This window comes from Festucalex cinctus, chromosome 17, assembly GCF_051991245.1.
Source record: "Festucalex cinctus isolate MCC-2025b chromosome 17, RoL_Fcin_1.0, whole genome shotgun sequence".
NCBI classification, from domain to species: domain Eukaryota; kingdom Metazoa; phylum Chordata; class Actinopteri; order Syngnathiformes; family Syngnathidae; genus Festucalex; species Festucalex cinctus.
The window spans coordinates 13,674,214-13,696,126 of NC_135427.1; the positions used below are offsets into that span (position 1 = coordinate 13,674,214).

The window sequence follows — 21,913 nt, forward strand, 5'->3', positions numbered from 1 at the left end:
CACATGAATTTACATTTTACTTTTAAAAGCTCACCCATTGTGTGTTTGTAAACATTTGCTACTTTTTGCGAAGTTGTCAACATATTAAAAAAAAAAAAAAAAAAGGTTGTCTTTTCTTTCCTTATCCTGTTTGTTATTTAACATTTGCATCATCCCTGCGTCAGGTGCAGGATCACATGTTTAGAGACGTCATCGCATGACTCTGAGGGAGCCTTTTTCATCCTCCCGAGTGACGCTTGCGGTCACCAGCAGCCATCCGAGCACTTGCAACACTTCCTCTCGGAAAGCTGCAAGAGTCGTAAGGCACGAACCTCCTTTCCTGTTCATCCCATGAGCTCATCGCTGTTTGAATTAACCATCACAACTGACAAAAAGTCTCGCAGGCAAATATGTGGAAGTTATGAAAAGGGAGTTGTTGTTTTTTGCCTTATAATTTAACTTCTTTATGGCCATCATTATTGTTGTCAATGCTGGTAGTGGCATTAGTGATATTTTGTTTCATTAAGCAAGCACATTGAACAAATTTGATAAACATATCTTATCAATTGCTTTTGTATTTTATTTTATTTTTTATTGAATTTGTGGACATCCTGTACTATAATTGATCGTCAGAGAGGCAGACATTAAGAAAACAGTTTATTGAAGGAGGGATTATAATAAATATTGGCATGAACATTCATACAAAAATATTCCATAAATAATATATATAACATTCGATTGAACTTAGTATTTCATGATGCCGCGTTATGTCTATTAATATTCCATTGATAGCCAGACTTGAGTACGTATTAGCGCTCGATGAGATTAGTAGTTGTAGTAAAGATTGTAATTGTGCGACACAGGCAAGTGGTGGCGGTGATTGTAGACACAAGGCAGCATGCAACAAGTCATCTCAGCTGTTCAATCAAAAATAAATAAATACATACAAATAAATATGCAAATAAAAAAATAAGTCAGATCAATAAATACTTCTCGTATACATAAAAAATAAACTACAACAAAGATAGCAGTGTTATTTCAGGGTTGTCAGCAGATCATTGTCCGTTTCTTCCTCATGGCTTGTGTCCAGACCCCTGAGGAAGCGGTGTATATCCTGGCTCAGAGACTGGAGCTGCACCAGCGTCAGGTGGGCGGCCACCTGGACCTCAAAGTCGCCCGGCAGGCGTAAGGACACGGGGCTCGGGGTTGTCTGCAGGACAAAATCGGTCTGGAGCGCTTGCAGCATCTGCAAACAAACACAGGCGTGCATAGGGATCCGTCAAAAGATGGCAAAAAATCAGCAATCACAAGAGTAACATCGTCAGAAATTCGGCTATGACTGTGACTAATGAATTACAGAGGCGTTGATGTCATTGTTTTACCTTGCCAATTTGAATGGCAACATCTCGGACAGTGTGCATGAGGTCAGTCACTCTCTGCGTGTTTTCTAGTTCAGGTGAGATGGCGCTCAGCAAGGCCTGGTGCAGCTGCAGACCCTTGTGCGTGTCCAGCAGACGGCTCTCCTGGTGGGGGGGTGGGGGGGGGGGGGGGAACAGCAGGTTTTTGGTTACGTACGTCATTGAGGAAACCGGTTTCCTCACTCAGGCAAGAAAAACATTGACACTGAAGTCCTAATGTAATGTGATGTTAGGGATAGGCGCTAAAATTCAATTAAATGCATTTGGGACAATTGCTAACGAATGTACCTTACATTGATTCTGATGTTACAATACAACTATACATTTCACACACTCTACCAAAGTCTTAACCAATTAAGGTGCCTATCCCTAAACAAAGTACAATGACTTTTACTGATACTATGACAACACATAGAACAACAATTTTAACACTGAATCCAATGACAATGAAGCATTTATAGAGAAAAAGCACCCGCTCACCAATGGAACTTTTTCCGATGCAATTTTGAGCACAGGAGCATCGGGGAAGTTGATGTTAGATGCTACTCTGTCGAGATTGCCGTTTTCGGAAGAATTCAGCTCCAGAGTCTGAAGTGAGGAAACGAGAGCACAGACATGTTACAACATGGTGAGATATTTTTGCTTACATTTAGTTAGCATTTTTTTTGTTTTTGAAATGTAATTTTAAAAAGGATGTTTTAGATATGTATTGTCACACCGGTGTATCATCCCTGGCCATCCTTCAATTGTTAGAGCCTGTTTGTTTTTTTGTTTTGTTTTTTTAATCTGGCAACGAGGCTCCACAATAATGTAAGCAATTGCTTCCTTTAATTGAGATGTATTACTTTACCATATCCTTATTGCAGCTGAGCATACAGACGTACATTACTGATCTATCGGTTGCTTCCATCAATTTATCTTTAGACTTTTGGCCAGACGACGACTACATATTGGAGTACGGACGAGTACATATCAATAAATTCTCTTAATTCAATAGTTCAATTCACACAGTGAAACCTAAATACAGATTTATTATATGCAGTTATTGACAAACAATGAACTGGTCACATACACAACAAAGGACTCAAGTCGCGAAATGAACCTGCATATTTTTGTTAAGCGGGACTGGGAGGAAGCTGGAGAAAAGCCCAAAATTGTGAAAGAAACCACTAACTCACTTGACGATCAGTAGCAAAAACAAAAAAAACTCAACTTTGAGCAATCAGAAAAACTGCGTAATATTTTGAAAGTGAAACTGAAAGTAAACATTTCCTTTCACTATTACATCATCTTTGATTTGGACGCCAGGAATTAATTTTGTCACCAAAGGCCAATGACAATAATCGAGCCGACGAATCAGTCCAACTCGATTATTAATGCCTAGTCGCTTTACAGTAACTGCGTGTCCGACAATCTAATTAGATACACAACCTGCTAGCAGTCTTACCACAATATAAAGACACCAGCTAAAAAAAAACAAAAAAAACGAAGAGCGTCTCACCTCGATGTGGACGCTCGATTTGTAGACGTCCGGGATGGCTTGCATAATCTTCCCGGTTAAACTGCGGCTTCTCCGGACTAACGCTTGGAATTCCGCCTCGTCAACAAGTGCGCACATGTCGGCGCAAACCTCCGGTAGAGGCGCAGCGCCAGCAATCCTGGCCATGTGGAAGAGATGTAGGGCGAAAACTGTAGGGAAATAACACAAATGTTGAGTTTTACACAGTGGAATCCAAAAGGCGTGCGGCACAAGGCTCGAGCTCTCTCTGGCTCTCCCCTCGTTGTGCTTCCTCCCCTCTGGCCGAAGTAGCTGATCATGTGACCCAGCTCGCTACTACAACAAAATTGTAACCGCATGTTTAAAAAAAATTAAATCAATCAAAACACACGTATATCAAATATGCCCATTTAAAAAAAAGTCTGGTTGATTTTAAACAAAAATTCTTAAACACCTTTTTTTTTAGCCAGAGAGTGCGCAGCATTTCACCCCTATGACGTCACTACTCACCAATCAGCATGTTCATGGCCTCCGCTAGGGGAATGTCTGGTGAACTGACCTCAAGTGTACACAGTTGATTGATTGAGCATACTAAATGTCATACGTACGTATATATAGCAGTGGAGATATCCTGGGCTTTCCCAATACTCGCCGAGGACAGCGTGTCATTGTCAGTGATTGCAGAGTTCCTTTTAATTTCTTGACACAAGGCCAATTTTGGAAACAGATGAGCAGTAAAGTTATTTGGATCACAGCATATTTGTGAATGATTAATTACTTTTGTGAATCACTGAGGAAAAAAATTGGGGAAAAAAATCAGCTGTAGGAAGTAGCAAAAGCTCAAATACTTTGTACTGAAGTAGGTTTTTCACGTATTTGTACTTCACTTGAGTATTTTAACGGCAAATTTTTATTTTTTATCGCTATATTTGAAAATAATCCTTACTTTCTACTACTTATGGAAAAAAATGAGGTTGTTATATTTTTTCAACCCTAAATGATGTTATAGAAAAAGGGATCAGGGGTGCTCAAAGGGGGGGGGGGGGGGGGGGGGGGGTAATCAGTGGGGCAGAGACAGGGCAGGGTGTCCACAATAAGTTAAGTTGGTAGTCAGTTCATAAAGCTAGCAAAGCTTCGTGTATATGTTGTTTTGATAACGTAAAAGTTGATGTTAGCTTTCTAAATTTATTTCATCTATGTTGTGTAGCGCTTATCCTCATTAGGGCACATTGGAGCCAATCCAAGCCAATCGTACGACATGTATTGTATACACGAGAGGTCAGTAAACTTTTGGAAGCTGAAAGCTACAACTTGGGTACCGATTAGTGTTATTAATTACTTCTGAAATAACAAATTTGCTCAAATTACATTTAGTAGGGCGCTCGATTGGCTAGCTCATTTCAGTCGACCACAAAAATTGGTCAGCAGGGTGTACACCCAGATAAATTATTGGATTAAAATTTCCTAGAGAATCACAATGACCCATCACTGGTGAATTACACTAGACAAATATGGTGAATTCAATTGAAATATAGAAAGAGTTTGAAAATACATTTCTTGGAGTAGTTATTGATGATAAATGATGTTGGAAGTCACACATAGAAAATGTCAAAACTCATAGGGATACGCTCTAAAACTAAGGATGTCCTGAATAAAAAAGAAAATCATTATACTGTTCATGAATATTACCATATCTGACTTACTGTGTGGAAATCTGGGGAAACACATAAAAAAATAAATAAATACCGACCCTATTTTCAAACTGCAAAAACGAGCCATAAGAATTATTAATCGATGAAAATATAGAGAACCAACACATTCACTATTTATTAAATACAGTGAAATTTTATGACCAAGTTGAGTTTAAAATAGCACAAATAATGTATAAAGCTTACAACAATCACTCTGCCACAGTACTCAGAAGCTATTTGAAATTAGAGAGAGTCCTTATGACATAAGGGGTACAAGTGTCTACAAAAAATAAATATAAGAACAAATATTAAGCAAATGTGTGTTTCTGTAAGAGGTGTTAATTTGTGGAATAATTTTGGTACTGACCTGAAAAGATGCAAGTCACTTGCTGAGTTTAAAAAAAATGTTTAAAAGCAAAGCTGAAGAACATTAATTAAATCAGACATAAGCTAGTAAAACTGCAGAAATGTAATTTTTTTCGATGTACCAGTATGAGTGTAATGAAAATTGTATATGTGAGTATGAGGATGTATTATTATTGTGTATGCCTATGAATTTCATGTACATACGCTATTGGCAAATGTACGTATATGTCAAAGTGCAGTTGTATACACGAGCAGGATTACACATTTTTCTTTAGTTCAAATGTATTAACCTATTGTATTAAAAATTACATAAGTCAAGAGATGCAAAGAATAAGGGGTAGGACTAGATAAGTTTTCAACTTCGTCCTACTCCCTTTGAACATGTAAACTGTCACTGGTTGTATATGTTTTAAATTTCTTTTATTCATTTTTTTTCTGCTACTTGTTTATGTTTAGATGTTCAATAAACAAGAACAAACAATTATTTTTGGAATAGGCCCGCAGGCTACCCATGTGATGCCTGCGGGCACCATGTACAGACAAGTAGTGTGCACAATAATTGTGGGCTGGGTTTCAAACCCCTGACCTCTGACCTTCGAGGCAGACATGTTAACCACTAGGACAGAGTGCTTCCCGCATAAGTCAATCTTAAAAAAAAAAAAAAAAACAGCCTCAAGGTTAAATACACGTTATATAATTTGGACATGAGATATGAACACGTTGCATTATCCAAAGGACCTCTCGTTCATAAAAGTCAGTAATGGGTGTGACTGGTGCAAGAGGGCCATCTAGTGGACGAATTTATACTGCAAGCTAAATCTCAGCTGTTTCTCTGCAAACTTAAGTATCAATTGATTTTTTTGGGGCTGCGATTTTCAAACGTATCACAACAATACCGTAGCTTTTCATCACATTCCTCTCTAGCGTGTAATTTGACAGGAATTTGAAATGAGGCTTCGTGGAGGATCAACAGCGGCTCGGCTCTCAGACAGGTATTGAAAACGCAGGACCTGCAGGTCAGTCTTGTTTGATTGAAGAGGCTTTTACTTGTTTTCTTGTTATTATGACAGGCCAGAGTACAGAAAGCATTCACAAAGGTTTCTCCACTCACTTCCTCGACGTGAGCAGACTCATCTTGTATTGCAGTAAAACTACACAAGAAGAAATGAGAAAGATTGGTAGATTGATTTGGATCACATTGCAATATATCCCCCCCCCCAGATTTACTTAGTATGAAATCTGGGCCTGTTTAATGGTGGATTCACTGATTTTCTCGAGAAGGGAGGGAGGGAAAAATAATAATAATAATAAAATAAGTTTGTCCCGTTTGAAAAACTGCGCATGCGTAAACCCATCCTACCAGCTCTCCTGCTCGTCCGGGGGAAACGCCTCTCAAATGTTGCTAAAGTCTGAGCTCATCTTCATCATCATTTTAATCAGCCTCTGCAGCCAGCCTCGCTTCATACGGATGTCCTCTTGCGTCTCTCAGCTATTTTCAAAGTACGCGGTCAGCTCGGTGGCGCTACAACGATGAATGGCCGAATCCGAAGCTCACTTGAGGAAGCTAGCTACATGCTACAAACACTCGAAGTGCGCATGCGCAGATAGGAACGAGCACGCACGACGTCGTTACGCAGATTGATTGACAGGATCGAGAAACAATCGTTAAGATGATCCACCCGGAAGACACGGCAACAAAAAAATCCACCTTAGCAAGGCTAGGTGAACAAACTTACTTTATTTGTAGTAACTAAATGATCATTTCCTGCCTTGAACCACAACAGGACCCTCCTCCCCTCATGTCATAAACGTGGCTGCCGGAAGCAATTTCCCCTGCAACCCGATCCGCACCGAGGGCCACGCTACCCCGCCGTTCGACGTGTCACCTTACGTGAGTGTGTGCGCCATTAACCTGCAGGTGTAATGCTCACACCAGTGCACTGTGTCTAAGCTAGCATGCCGCTGCAACTTGAGCCCGGAGGCAAACATTTAAATTAACCCCCACCCTGGCGACATTTACGTCAGGTGTTACATTACCGCTACCCCCTGCATGAACTCACACCTGTTGGTGGACAAAAGAAAAGTGCATATTTAGGAGATGAATACTTCATGGTCAATAATATTATCAATATTCCACATATTAACGTTCAGACTTTACAATGTTTTCTTAATATTATATTGCTAATATGATAATTAAAAAAGATCATCATACTTACCAAAGATGCAGTTTATTAAATGTTGAGCACATTTGACATCTGTTTTATTGCTAATGTAGTTTAGCTTACATGGGTCAGCACTACTGATTCTGAAGGCGGCCCTGGGCAGATTAGATTGACATGGCAACAATGAGAATAAAATCTGATTGGACCAAAAAATAAAATAAAAAAACAACAACAACATTGACATACTTACACTGGAATCCATGTTGCCAAAATAAATGTTGTGAAATTAACAGAATAGACTAGGGCTGGTTATCGATTCGATTTCGATTCACAAGAGGTCAGTTTGATTTGATTTTTTCCCAATTTAATTGATTAATTATGGAACAGCAAGACTTCTTAAATATTAATGACATGATTAATAAAAATACTACACAAATATTAAATTCCAAGTACAATTTTGCAGATAAAGGATGTTATAACCACTGAAGTGTTACACAAACTTTCACACATTCTGTGTGCTTTCTCAGTCTTTCAAGTGTTTTTTTGTGGTCATCATGAATGATGCATCGGTCTTGCTTTGCTCCGCAGGCGTTTTTGTGTGTTTTGGAAACAGGGATACCCATGTTGACAAACCATTTCCCACATCTCGAACAGCGAATTTCATTATTCAGCAGGCAACTCGTTATTCTTTCTTGCTCCCTCTGTGTGGGAAAAAAATGACTTTTTAGAGCAGTCTTTACAAATACTCTCATTAAATGATAATCACTTCCCTTTTATGTGGAGATCCAGTGGATGAAGTGCAGTTGTCGTGGCCGTGGGATATGGTGAAATAGGAGATTCCACTCTCATCTTTTTTTTTTTTTTTTTTTTTAAATGGACCAAAGAGTCATAAGGCCATGAATGTTATTAGGAAACCCCTGTGGGTGTGACAGAATTACACAATGCTCTCAGGATTCATTGAAAAGTAGGAAAGCATAGTCTGAGATGATTATTATTGACTAGTGTCAAACTTTTGGCCCTCCAGAGCCTCATTTGGTTTTTGAAACAGATCAGCTGAGACCTTAAATTATTGTTTGTCTGTACTCGTGTAATTTTAGTCTCAATTTTAGTCCAATTTCATAACAATTTCACATACAATTTCCTCTCATCTTTTTGATGAAAAACAACTTGGACACACAATTACAGCACAGGATATTAACATGTCAAGTGGCTGCTATAGACCCTTCTAGTGTGACGTCACATTGAAGTGCGCCCCCTGCGAGTGAGTTAGAAAACAATCAGTGTGAGCTAGAAAATAGGTCAAACAGTTGATAAATCAGCGAGGAATGCTATGGTGAACTTGTGCGCAGCCGACGGATGCTCTAATAGCTCAAACAGAGATGAGATCATTCTTTCGGCTGCCGGCAGCGATTCTAAACCAGGCGGAAGACAGTGAGGAGTGAAATACGAGCACGATGGCCAGCGCGAATCTACGAAGCAACTGCTTTAGTTTGCACCCGCAAAAAGTACGAGGATATGCTCAGATCATTTTATGTCAGGTAGTTTTTCTCTTTTTTTATATACATATTTCATAACATTAACCTCTGATTGTGAATTCCAGGCAGACGTGATGAATGTGCCATATTATCTTTAGTTAAATAATCATTCATACTTTTTTTTTTTTTTTTGCATATGTATTCAAGTCATTTTGAACAAAAAGTTAACGATTTAACACAATTATCACAATTAGCACTTTAACTCGGGCTTGATTTCTGTTGAGGAATGTGTAGTAAACGTGCGGTCTGTATGTTAGCAGATAGCAAGCTAAGATAGCTTCAAGACTTCAATATACAACGATTTCATGATTGACAATTTACACCACGAAAGTAGTGATCGACATACTGTTTCAACCAAAAACAACAGCTTCTACTTCCACTTTTCCCTCCAACAAACTCCATTTTCTTTTAGCTAGCAGCTCCAAACGACTGGTTTCAATGATTCACAGTAATGTAGCGTCCTACTCGGCCCTTTTTTCTTGACACTTGACATATTTCCCGCCTTTTAACGAAAACGCTCGCCGAAAATCAAGCTCTCGACATTCATTTGGTATGGGATGTTTGCCCTCCGGGAGGCGCAGCAGAAGCTAAGCAGTGACGTCAGCTGGAAGGGTCTATAGCGCCATGCTATGAGATACTAAATTAGATAGCATTAGCTAGTGTTTGGATTAACATTATTGTTGTTGGATTAATTATATTTTTCGTCTCGTTTTTTGTTCCTGAACTAAAATGCCCTTAGGTTTTAGTCCAGTTTTTATGAAGTGAAGTACATTTTCGTCTCGTCTTCATTCGTTGACGAAAATGCATACTGATTTAGTCCCAGTTACTGTTTATTAATGAGGGTTTTAGTCTAATCTAGTCTAGTTTTAGTCCGGTGAAAAAGGTGTGTTGACGATATTATCTTTGTTTAGGTCTCGTTGACGAAATTAACGCTAGTCTTTACACAGTTCTGGGTGTCGCAAAGGCAGCTGGGATAGGCTCCAGCTCACCTTTGACCCTAACTGATCATAAATAAATTGGATGGATGGATAAAAGTAGTCTATAGAATTAAAAAAAAATAAATAGATGAAACGTTGTTTTATGTTGTTATAAACACACAATTCTGATCCAAAATAAAACCACACCCTGTGTATTCTGTGCCCAGAAAAGCGTAGCAGAAGATGACAAATTCTCCCCCAGTGGAATATAATAAAAACAACTCCACTCCAGAGCCTGTCTGAGCAAAACAAGGTAAGATAAAGAATTGCTGCTTAGCCTCTCATGCTGCATAATTCTTTGTTTTGCCCGACTCTCAGCATTAGCATTTTTATTATGTTAAGCAGGTACAGTCTATCTCGACTAGTTTATATTCATTTGTACACTGTGCATTTTGACAGCTGACATTCCCACATTCAATATAAGACAAACACTTCAGAAGCCAAACATCTTTTTTTTTTTTAATGGCAATATATGGATAAGTATTTCAAATGTAATGAAAACATCCACTGTGTATTGCAAAGTGCTTCAAGATGCGGTCGATCACCCAAGTTTAAACCCGAAACATGCCACTCGTAAAGCGTCCGACCGCATCCCACTAAAAGTGCTAATGGTGCCCGCTGAAAGATGAATAATTCATCCGAGCTGCGTTGCACCAGCGTGCGTTTCATGCAAAGAAACATATTACCGACAATTAGCTCAGTTATGCACGGCTTATTAAACTTGAAAGTCAATTTGGCTCGGTCCTGATTGGTCCGCGTCCACCGCGCGGTACCCGGGGGCACATCTTTTTTAATAGATTTTCAATCTTTGAATACAGAGCAGTGATTCACTTTATGAAATTCTCATTAAAGTCTCATTATCCGTAAGTGATGTTTTATTTTCCCTTCCCGTGTCTGTCCGGCGTCCCTGTTCCTTCACAGCGTTGTCGGTCCCTAATTTGTCACACTAGCCAAGTCGATGTGATTTTATACTTTTTTTTTTTTTTTTTTTTTTGGTCAATGGGGCGGCTAAGATGAACTCCGATGCCTGTCGCCCGTAATTTGTCATTCAAACAGCCCGTTAGGCGCAAGTGACAATGGGGCGGTTATGATTGAGCCTGATGAACTGTGCCTAGTGGCCATGCAGTCGGGGAAAATAAACGGAGCTGTTCTGATCTACGTTGCTGCAACCGCTTCATAGTTGCCGTTTAATTCCAATTGGTGGTGTCTGCGTTGTTTGATGGCAAAATTGAAAAAGCACATCAATCAGTAAGAGAATATATTTCCTGGTACGTGGCCTATAACAGAGCAGTTGGTGAGCCACCATTTAAAGTCGTGTAACCCCTCACCTACCAGTGGTACTATCGAGCAGTTTTTCCCAACCGCTGAAATTATCCAATTTCACTTAATTGGTCCCATTATTATTTATTTACAACAAATAATGCTTCTATGCCCATCTATCTATACCAGCAACGTATATTGAAAGGCAGAAATATAAAATGCTGTTCCACTAGAAGAGAGAAGGTACAGTGAACTCTGCCAGGTTTCCCACAGTACGTTTGTGAGTAAATTGAGACGAGATCGTTATTTCAGTATTCATGAGCAATTCCACCAAATTGGTGCCATTTGCGTCCATATTTAAGCCCTGAAATTATGTCCACTGAAAGGTCTGGTGGATGAAATATATCCCACCAGGTCATCAAGGGATTGTTCAACGCCGCAACAATGAGGCGTTCTAATGCAGCCACACCAGCGGAATATCTGAAGGGACTTAACTGAAAATCGAACGAAATAAATTATCATCTCCGTTAGGGCTGTACAATTAATCGAAATTCAATCAGAATTTCAATTATTGCACTCCACAATTACAAAATCAGCATAATCGTAAAAAAAAAAGATTAATACTAATTTTTGAGGGTTTTTTTATTTTTTATTTATACATTTGCACTTTTTTAAATTTTAAAATAACAAATTGAATAAATTTTGTTTCATCCAAAAGAAACTTGCATAATTACAAAATTATACAGGACTGTCTCAGAAAATTATAATATTGTGATAAAGTTCTTTATTTTCAGTAATGCAATTAAATAAGCAAAAATGCCATAAATTCTGGATTCATTACAAATCAACTGAAATATTGCAAGCCTTTTATTGTTTTTAATATTGCTGATTATGGCATTTTGAGGAAATATTCTAATATTTTGAGATAGGATATTTGAGTTTTCTTAAGCTGTAAGCCATAATCAGCAATATTAACGTAACAAAAAGCTTGTAATATTTCAGTTGATTTGTTATGAATCCGGAATGTATGGCATTTTTGTTTTTTAAATTGCATTACAGAAAAGAACTTTATCACAATATTCTAATTTTCTGAGACAGTCCTGTAGTGTTTCAAATAATTTTATTGGCCTTAATGTTTTTTTATTTCTTTTTTACGTTTAAACATTTTCTTGTTTTGTACCAAAAAATAAAAATAAATGATCGTCCTACTGCACAGTGCACATGCTGCACTCCAACTTCAAGTTTTTGACAACATATTTATTTATTATAAATTCTGTTTGGTTCAAAAGGAATTTACATAATTTTAGTGTTTCTATTTTTTTATCTCATTCACTCCCAGCCATTTTCACAGGAGCAATCCCGTTCGCTCCCGGCTGTTTTACTGGATTTTGACTGATTTTGCAAGGCCCACAGAATATTGTGTTCTATTGCTATCAAAACAAAGATTAAAGTCTCTTCTTTCATCAGGAAAAAAAAGTATGTTTCTATCTGTTTCCGTTTGGCAGCAATTAGCATTAGAAGAGAGCTAAGTTTCATCAGTTTTCACAAATCTATTTAAAATTGTAAGTAATTGAGCTTTTTTTTCTAGATGACCCTGGTTGATCTCCTTTGCTCTGCTGCCACCTGCTGGCCTTTTGTGTAATAACTACCATTTCTGCAACCATTCTTTGCAGTTGAGAGGCTGCATGAAAACCTTCTGTATGCTCTAGCATAAAAAAACTTATAAATACGTCTTTGGGACACTTAGAACATTAAAAAAAACGGATTTATACGTTATTGGGAGCAAATGAGTTAATTGGTCGTAATATTTTTTAATGCTTAAACATTTTGTTGTTTTGTACCAAAAAGTAAATAATCATTTGAATATTGGGATTTCAATTATTGCCAAAATAATCGTGATTAATATTTTTTCCATAATCGAGCAGCCCTAATCTCCATCTTAACACTTTTTTCCAGCTATTATACTTATTATTTTATTTTGAGAGTTATAACAAGCAAATTGCACCGATTGGGTGGAATGGCCTATATTGTACTGTATGTTTTATGACATTTTTTTGCTTAGTGGGAATAATATTTCCAAAATGTAAAGTATTTGCCTTGGCTCAATAAAGGTTGGGAAACACCGGCCGAAAGGCTAAACAACAGTACTGATGGTGGAAGACTCCTCCGACTTGGCTTGCCTGCTGGGCAACGACTTGAGATACTCCAAATGTCTGCGTGCGTCCTCCTGGTTGGCCCTGACGTAGTAGACCAGATAAGAGATGACCATGGTGAACCAGCCAAACATGACCACCAGCATGGCCACGTCTGTAGTCCTCTTCATCACCACACACAAGTCAACATCCGGCTCCAAGAGGAAGGCCAGCCCCTGGACGCTCATTTCCTCCGGGTCCGAAGTCTGGCACACGATGCCGGTCAGCGACACGGGCTCCAGGTCCACGCGGGGCATGGCCATCTGCAGGTTGCAGTCGCAGTGCCAAGGATTGTTGGTTAAATTGGCCCGAGCCCGCAGACCCGCGAAGGAGTCCGCGTTGAAATGGACTAACTTGTTTCCGGAAAGGTCCAGGAACTGCAACGAGGAGCTCAAGCCTCTGAACGCGCCCGGTTGCAGCTGGCTGATGTCATTGTGCGAGAGGTCCAGTTCGGCCAGGTGGGACAGGCCGGCGAACGCGTTGGCCGGGACGGAAGTCAGGAGGTTGAAGTCCAGGTAGACTCGCCGCGTGTCGTTGGGGATGTCCCGCGGGATCTCGGTCAGCTGCTGATTGCTGCAGCGCACCGTCCTGCCGCCGCCGTCGCTCTCGGAGCAGTAGCAGTGTTTGGAGCAAGTGGTGGCGGCGTGGTGGAAGCAGAAGGTCATGAGCACCAGGCTGTGCAGCAGCAAACACATGACCACGTAGTCCACCACGATGGACATCGTGCCACGCATCAATTGCCCCTGTGATGTGAGGTGAGCCTAAGACATATAAAACAACATATTAGCAGTAGTGGAACAGATTTCACAATTCTCAAGCATTCTCCGCAATTCTCCACACAAATACCCTGTGGGGAAAGTTGGGATGTAACGCTAACAGCAATATCGTGATATAAGAATTGCCACAAAATTGTTGTTGTCATGACATAATATTTAAAGCAGCACATCTGTTAACTCATTCACTCCCAACCATTTTCACTGAAGTGTTTTCCTGGATTTTGACTGATTTTACAAGGCCCGCGAAATATTATGTTCTATTGCTATAAAAATATGAAACCTACCAAAAGATTAGAGAAAATTAGAGTCTCTTCTTTTATCAGGAAAAAAAAAAGTATATTCCTATCTGTTTCCGCTGTGCAGCAATTAGCAATAGAACATAGCTAAGTTTCATCATTATTCACAATTCTGCTTAGAACTGTGCGGAAATCGGCTTGTTTTAACATAGCCTGGTTGATCTCTTATACTCTGCTGCCACTCAACCATTTTCTGCAGTAGATAGACTGCATCAAAGCCTTCTCTATGCTCTGGCATAAAAAAAAACAAAAAAATAAAAACATAAATACGTCTTTGGGACACTTAAAACATTTAAAATATGACGTATTTATACGTTTTTGGGAGCTAATGAGTTAAAGGGATACTTGACTCATTGAACAATTCTCAGCAGTGAATAGTTAATATTTTCTCCAGAATGAATTTGATAACTTCGTTATTTTTCAGACACAATTAATAGCTTTAAAACGTAATTTTTCTACTTGCTGTCGACTGATGACATCACCTGTGCTGAGGAAGTAGGTAATGGCCAATCGTGGCTCACCTGTTTTCTGGGTTTGGTCTGTAACCTAAGCCATGATTGGTCGTTACCTACTTCCTCAGCACAGGTGATGTCATCATTAGTCGACAGCAAGTAGAAAAATTATTTTTAAAAGGTACTAATTGTACATGAAAAGTAATGAAGTTACCACGTTAATTAAAGACAAAATATTCACTTTTTAATGCTGAAAATGGCTCAATGAGTCAGAATCCTCTGGTGCTTAGTTTATTAGTGCCGTTTAATTTGAATTAGGAATGTTTTGGCCACTGCGGCAGTTATCACTCCTATAAATCAGTCATACCAGCAAATATTTTTCAACATCTCTGTCAAAAAAAACATTACTTTTGGCCCGCTTCAGTCAAACACATTGTGAGCTACATCGACCGTGAAACTTAATATTGACAGGCCAATTTCTCCGTCACTGCTTGTTATTATGTACAAAAAAGCATAATACAGTCTTTCCTCGTTTATCGCGGGTGTTAAGTTCCATAAACTACCCGTGATAATGGAAGTCCGCGTTAATTTTAAAAACATAATACAAAAATCCCGTTAATTATATATATATATATATATCTATCGATCGCAAACCTCCTCACAATATCGTGGTAATTATCTTATCGTGAGAGTCATATCGTGATATTTATCGTAACGTGATAAAAGTAGCCATTTCAATTGCAAATCACTGCCCAATTTAAAATTCAAGTTCCATACTGTTGGCTTCACAAACTGGGCCCAAGTCGACAAGTGTAGGTTTTACTAGCTCCACTGGGATCCCCCCGGTCTATGTCACAAAGTAAGATCGGGTAGACAGAATGGATGCACGCTCATCGCAGCAGAGAAACAACTGCACTCCCGTCGCTGTTCCCGGGAAGTCGAAGGATCAAACGGTCCTTTCTATTCGCGCGCGAGATGTACAAGCCGAGGCAATCCTTCGCTGCCACGGCGCCGCTTTTCTAATTGACATCCCTGCAGCGCACCACGTCTATTTCAGTACATTCAGACTGACGTTATTAGCATAGTGGAAGAGACGCATCGCATTCCGACAAAACAACGGCACTGGTACCATTTTACCTGACAATTTTTTGTTATTTTTGAGATAATGGGTATGCTGACACAAAAACTGGGATATTTATAGTTCCATTCATAAGAAAGGACTGTTTCTGTATCACACCACAACACAGATGCTATTTGTTAGCTCATTGTTTTACATTGTTAGCATGAAGCTAAAACAGACTCATTCCAAAGGGAAGTTATGTGGTTGTTTCAAATACATGTTGCGGAATTTTCTTTTTGTTCTTCAATTCCCTCGTTCAAAGATTATATAGGAAACCATCCATTAAACTAAGACCAACCATACAACGTGCAGGCTTGCCTTCTGTGAGGGAACCACAGCTCACCCAGGCGTCTTTAATTCCTTCAAAATGTATACGGTCAATGAGCACAATCCACTTACAAAGATTAAAAAATGTCATCGATCTCTCTGCGGGTATCAAATAGCGTTTAGTTTGGTGGGGTGGCAATGGTGGGTAGCGATACTGTGTCCCGCGTGAGGAGCACAAAGGCTTTCCGCAAACAAAATCCATCCATTACAATTCAATTAATGGCCGTCTGGCATTTCATAATGAGCACCTTGGGAACCAAGCCATGGAAATTCCACTACGGCGTACAGTTCAGTTTAGCAATCAGTCACATTACCAAATTTTCCCAAGGACCCCCCCCCCCATAATCCTACCACCAATTAAATTTACAGTAACCACCATGTACAATGAAGAAGACATTTAATAAAGAAATTTTTGATCGATAAAATATCGATAACCCCCCTAGAACGCTCACGGATTAAAGCTGGATTTTGAGTGGTTCACGTGACACAGCATTTGCTAAATTCTTCATCCTACTAATTGTCTTGTAGCTGTCTACTTTAACCCAACTTGATATGATCACACTGCCCTTGTGTGTCCTATTTTCCCTCGAGCCCAAAAAATACCCCGCGGACAAATTTCAATCCGCCGACAGTCAAATTAATGCCTGGGCTGCTCTGCTTAAGTGAGACCTTTTTGGCTTTGCGCTTATATTGTCAAGGCTGTTTTAGTTGGCCGTGCACCCTGCTGACACTAAGTGCAGGAGCAAATCAAACGGGAAGTTGTTTTTCCTCGGCTCGGAATAGAAGAAGTGTAAACAGGGGAAGGGGCCAATTGATGGATGGATAGATAGATAGACCGACCACCAAACAAAAATGGCTGAAATAATAATGACATCAATGTAGTCAACTTAGTCATAGATGAAGTGAAATATAGGGCTGTTTAATTTAATACGAAATAAACACCAACCATTGGTTAACTCATTTGCTCCCAGAAACGTATAAATACATTCTATTTTAAATATTACCATGCCCCAAAGACGTATTTATACGTATTTTTGTTTTGTTTTTTTGTTTTTTTATTTGAACTCTTTGATTCAGCCTCTGAACTGAAGAGAATGCTTGCAGCAATGGTAGTTATTACAAAAACGGCCAGCAGGTGGCAGCAGAGTATAAGAGATCAACCAGGGAATAATGATGAAACTTAGCTATATTCTAATGCTTATTGCTTTAAAACGGAAACAGATTGAAATATACTTTTTTTCTGATGAAAGAAGAGACTCTAATCTTTCTTTTGGTAGGCTCCATGTTTTCATAGCAATAGAACACAATATTCTGCGGGCCTTGCAAAATCAGTCAAAATCCAGTAAAACAGCCAGAAATGAAGGGGTTTGCTTCAGAGAAAATGGCTGCGAGTGAATGAGTTAATAAACATTAATCAGGGGGAAATGTTTTTATAATAGACTTTAATTCAAAATTAAAATGAATCCGATTAATCCATTGAATAATTGATAGATTAATCGATTCTAAAAACATTCAATATAGTGACAGCACTTTTATAGATGCCACAAGATGGCGGCAAAGCGCTCTTTTCTATTAGACACGGCTATGGCCTAACTAAATGATGCCACAAGAGGTCGCAAATGATGACAAGCATTTTTGTGAAATTGATTTAATATAACTCTTCACATGACCTGGTCATATTGGATGTGTCTAAAATGAAATGACACACATGCAGGACCAACTGTATGAATGTATCTGTGATGTGACATTTCAATTGACACACCAAAAGTTGCATGACGAGCAAGAAGAACGACAAATTCATGGTGCGTGGTGTTTTCCAAGCGTAACAGCCGTGCGGGGATGATGAATAAGCCGCCCGGAATTGTTTATCAATGGGGAGGGGGGTACGACCCAGCCTTGACATCATCAGATTTTATAAAGCCACGCTGTAATCTTATTTTAAAGCTCTTAGTTCCATCCGCTCACAAAGCCCTCACTGGATGCCAGCTTCAATTTCCAGTGATTTGAACCAGGGGGGATGCGTGCGGCAATATTTCTATTGTGTCCCATGCACTCAAGTGTTCAAATAGTCGGATAAATAATAGATGGTGATGATTGATGCGTGATTGGGCTGCTCATCTCTTGTCATGTGTCTACTTCAATCAGTCTGGTGAGCATAATTCATTCAAACTAACTGCAGTTCAACCCATAATGCAACACTAATGGGGAATTAATTGAAAGACATAATTGAACCAAATGCTGTATGTGTTTTAAAATGATGAATTGGTCACGCATGGGGTATGATTTAAAAAATATGTGTCCAATTCACTCACGTTTGTGGCGCTCTTCCTCTCCTCGTCATGATCCGCCGCATCTTAGTATTTTCCTACACCATTAAGCTGATGAAACTTGCCGTGTGCTTTTTTTTTTTTTTTTTCCTCCGCCGGAGATGCTTCCGCAGCAGTTCAAGGCTCGCCCGTTTAGTTTCCACGCAACCAGAGGAGGCAACATATTAGCTGGCGCCTGCCTGCATGTGCGCTCCGGCTGGGAGGCGCCCCGGAGAGGGGCACGTCCAACAACATGGGTGCGACTGACTGCATGCGATGCGAAATAAGTCAACGCGCCTCCAGCCCGCTTCCCGTTGGGCTTTCCCCGCGCTCGTGTGCGTGACTTTCACGGCGTTTTTTTTTTTTTCGTGGAGCGTCTCGGTCTGTGTGCTGGCTTGGCCGCTCGTGTGCATGCATCAGGTGGCTGCACAGCAGCACAGGAAAAAAGGCCACGCCCCCCCCGTGGAACCCATGCTATTTCAGGCGCGCTGGCTAACATAATGTTAACCCTCTATTCTAGCTCACAGGTTTAAAAGTGGACATTAAAATGGTCGGATTAATCATTATTATGGGATCTACATTATGATTTAGTCTAGTCTGTAAACAAACACTGCAGCTCATAGCCATGCTTAAAAAAACAACAACAAAAGACTACAAATTTTCTAGCAATCAATTTTCTGTAGCACTCTCCTGAACTAATTTTCTCCCAAAAATGTATAAAAATGTCCTATTTTAAATATTGCCAAGACCCCAAAAAACGTATTTATATGTTTTTTTTATATTTGTTACGCTAGAGCATACAGAAGGCTTTGATGCAGCCTCTGACCTGAAGAGGTCGCTTAAAGCAATGGTAGTTAATACACAATAGGGCCAGCGGGTGGCAGCAGAGTATAAGAGATCAACCAGGGCAATGTTGCAACTAGCTTTCCCCAGTGTTTTCAACAGATTTGTGAATAATGATGAAACTTAGCTATATTCTAATGCTAATTGCTGCAAAACAAAAACAGATCCAAAGATACTTTTTTTCCCTGGTGAAAGAAGAGACTCTAATCATTATTTTGGTAGGTTCCATGTTTTTATAGCAATAGAACACAATATTCTGTGGCCCTTGCAAAATCCAGTAAAACAACTGGGAGCTTCAGTGAAAATGGCTGGGAGGGAATGAGTTAATTAAGGTCTTAAGTGAGCTGCAGCCAATCCCAGCTGACTTTGAGTGATTGGTGGGGTCGGCACCAATCTTGACTGGTCGCCAGCCAGTTCATAAAATAGAGAGAATTACAGCTAACAAGTCAGTTTAGCTTAATGCTAGCAAATAAGACATGTTTATTTATCTAAAAATGCCATAGATTGGTTGATGAATAGAATCGGTGCCGCAATATAATTGACTATCGATCAATTGGTTGCACCTTTTGGAATAATATGGGAAAGGATTATTGTTAATATTATTTTCATTATTATTATTATTATTGCTACTTTATTGTGAACACTTGACACAATTTTTCCTTCACTTCTCATAAAAAAACTATCCGTTTAATAATCGATTTCTGGCGCGATTGTCGAACATGATTATTAGGGTCCCCACAAATAACATCAGATCAGGGACAAGGAGTGTAATTATATGTAGCAGATATCATGGCTGCACATATCATTGACAACAACAACAAAAAATACAAATGCAACAAACATTATTACATAAGCTCTTTGGTTGGGCCCAAGCAATAACAAATGCTATTATTAATGTTTTCATAAAATAATAACTCAACCTTTTCGAACTGTTACCGTTGCACTTGAATGCATGCTCATTTTCCTCAAAAACGACACAAACACAAACTCTAGACGTGGCATTTTCCTCGAAAGAAAACATCGAAGCTGTTGATGCTTCACAGCCAGGATGAGAAAAAGGGCCTTCGCCAAATAGAATACAAGAGTCTTAAATGTCTTGTTTAACAGCAAAGTTGAATTGTGGTCTTGTTGCGGTCAGGATCTGAGGTTCTTCGGGCCGTCTCCACACCTTTTATTAGGGAAAGGCGATCGATTGCACTAAAACAGCTGTGCTGACCTAGGACTCTGCCAAGCATCCACTCATAAGGTCTTAATGGAATTAAAATCAATACGTTCGCTGTCCTGGTGCTCCAGAATGACAGTACGGATGATTAATTGCGACGTTGTGCTTTAATTATGTACAATTATACATGCCTTTAATAAAAAAAAATTAAAAAGTATTGCCAGCATTTATTATCAATTTAGGCACGTGTCCAAACATTGAAGATAGTTTGCAGGTTGTGCGAAAGGAAGAAAGAGCTGAAAGCAGGTTTCTTGGATTTTATGTCACTCTGTTCGACTCACTTTTATTGGAGTCACTGTTGGGTATTTCAATCAGGCTTAATCGTCATGAAGACATTAAAAACACAATTAAGGATTGGGTGGGACTGCAAAAAGAGCAGTTAGAGAGGAACAGAGACAGTCAAGTCATTCCAGGGTCAATCTATGCTATCTTAAAAACCTTTCGGGGGAAAAAAAAAAAGCTGTTTCCATTTTCTATTTGTTAATTAATTGACTTTGGGTGAGAAGCGTGGCATTACCTTTAAAAAAAAAAAAATACATAGAATACATCAAAGTTTTTCTAGAGCCAACCAGAAGACTAATTTAAAATTTGATTTACAAAAAGAACAGTCCGATTGCTAATACATTGCCACCTTGAGATACGAACAACCAGACTTATGAGTTCTTTGAGATTTGAGCAGTTGCCCTAGCTTAGCGCTAACACATAATGTGAAACATCATAGACTGGCTAGTCATTAGCATATGTGTTGCAGTATTTAATAATATTTATTCTCAATGTGGATGAACTCCTCCTGGGTGCCTTTCCTCACTGGGTTCTTCTGTGCCCCGCCATGTTGTGGTTTGTGTCTGTGGGTACGATAATGGGGATAGGGTGGCTTTTTCTTTTGATTGTATTATGGATGTTTTAATTGTTCAGCACTTTGAGTTGCACTTGAATGTATGAAAGGTGCTACATAAATAAAGTTTGATTCATTGATTGATTGATATTTAAACCTGTACAGACATATTCCTTATCCTCAGCGAAGAATGACTAATATTAAAGGGATACTTTACTTAGTTAGCCATTAACATTAATATTAAACATTCATATTTTGCCTATAATAAATTTGATATTTTCATTATTTTTCATGTACAATTAGTACCTTTAAAAACACATTTTGCAACTTTCTGTCGACTGAAAATGATATCACAAGGGCTCAGGTAACCAATCACAGCTCAGCTTTTGAATGTCGCATGACCAAACCTAGAAAACAGGTGAGCTGTGATGGTTACCTGACCCCTTGTGATGTCATTTTTTGGTCAACAGCAAGTTGAAAAATATGTTTTTAAATGTACTAATTGTACGTGAAAACTAATGAAAGTATCAAAAGAATTATAGACAAAATATTAACTTTTTATTGCTATATTGGGCTAAATAAGTGAAGTATGCCTTTAATGCAGATTACTGAGCCCAGCAGATGTCTGTATTATACTGCCCCCTGGTGGCTAAGGTGT

At 39.1% G+C, this 21,913-nt stretch overlaps 2 protein-coding genes and 1 long non-coding RNA gene across 4 annotated transcripts; 1 reads left to right on the forward strand and 2 right to left on the reverse strand.

The window, feature by feature from the left end:
• Window positions 1–623: 623 nt before the first annotated feature.
• Window positions 624–6,538, reverse strand: LOC144005311 (uncharacterized). 2 transcript variants are annotated; one of them, XM_077503415.1, is made up of 5 exons: window positions 6,313–6,538; window positions 2,899–3,086; window positions 1,878–1,985; window positions 1,362–1,502; window positions 624–1,225 (listed from the first exon to the last, which is right to left on the reverse strand). In XM_077503415.1, the coding sequence occupies exons 2-5, from the start codon at window positions 3,061–3,063 to the stop codon at window positions 1,013–1,015; spliced, it is 627 nt and encodes a 208-aa protein (XP_077359541.1). In that variant the 5' UTR covers window positions 3,064–3,086; window positions 6,313–6,538; the 3' UTR covers window positions 624–1,012. The 2 variants fall into 2 exon arrangements, with proteins under 2 accessions (XP_077359541.1, XP_077359540.1); XM_077503414.1 differs by lacking the exon at window positions 6,313–6,538 and adding an exon at window positions 3,406–3,455.
• LOC144005312 (uncharacterized) lies at window positions 6,326–13,985 on the forward strand. Its single transcript, XR_013279535.1, has 3 exons — window positions 6,326–6,843; window positions 9,794–9,879; window positions 12,998–13,985. It is a non-coding gene; the product is annotated as an uncharacterized LOC144005312 (long non-coding RNA).
• Window positions 12,420–18,774, reverse strand: lrrc3ca (leucine rich repeat containing 3Ca). Its single transcript, XM_077503413.1, has 2 exons — window positions 18,362–18,774; window positions 12,420–13,839 (listed from the first exon to the last, which is right to left on the reverse strand). Exon 2 carries the CDS (start codon window positions 13,810–13,812, stop codon window positions 13,021–13,023), a length of 792 nt encoding a protein of 263 aa, XP_077359539.1. The 5' UTR covers window positions 13,813–13,839; window positions 18,362–18,774; the 3' UTR covers window positions 12,420–13,020.
• Window positions 18,775–21,913: the final 3,139 nt, after the last annotated feature.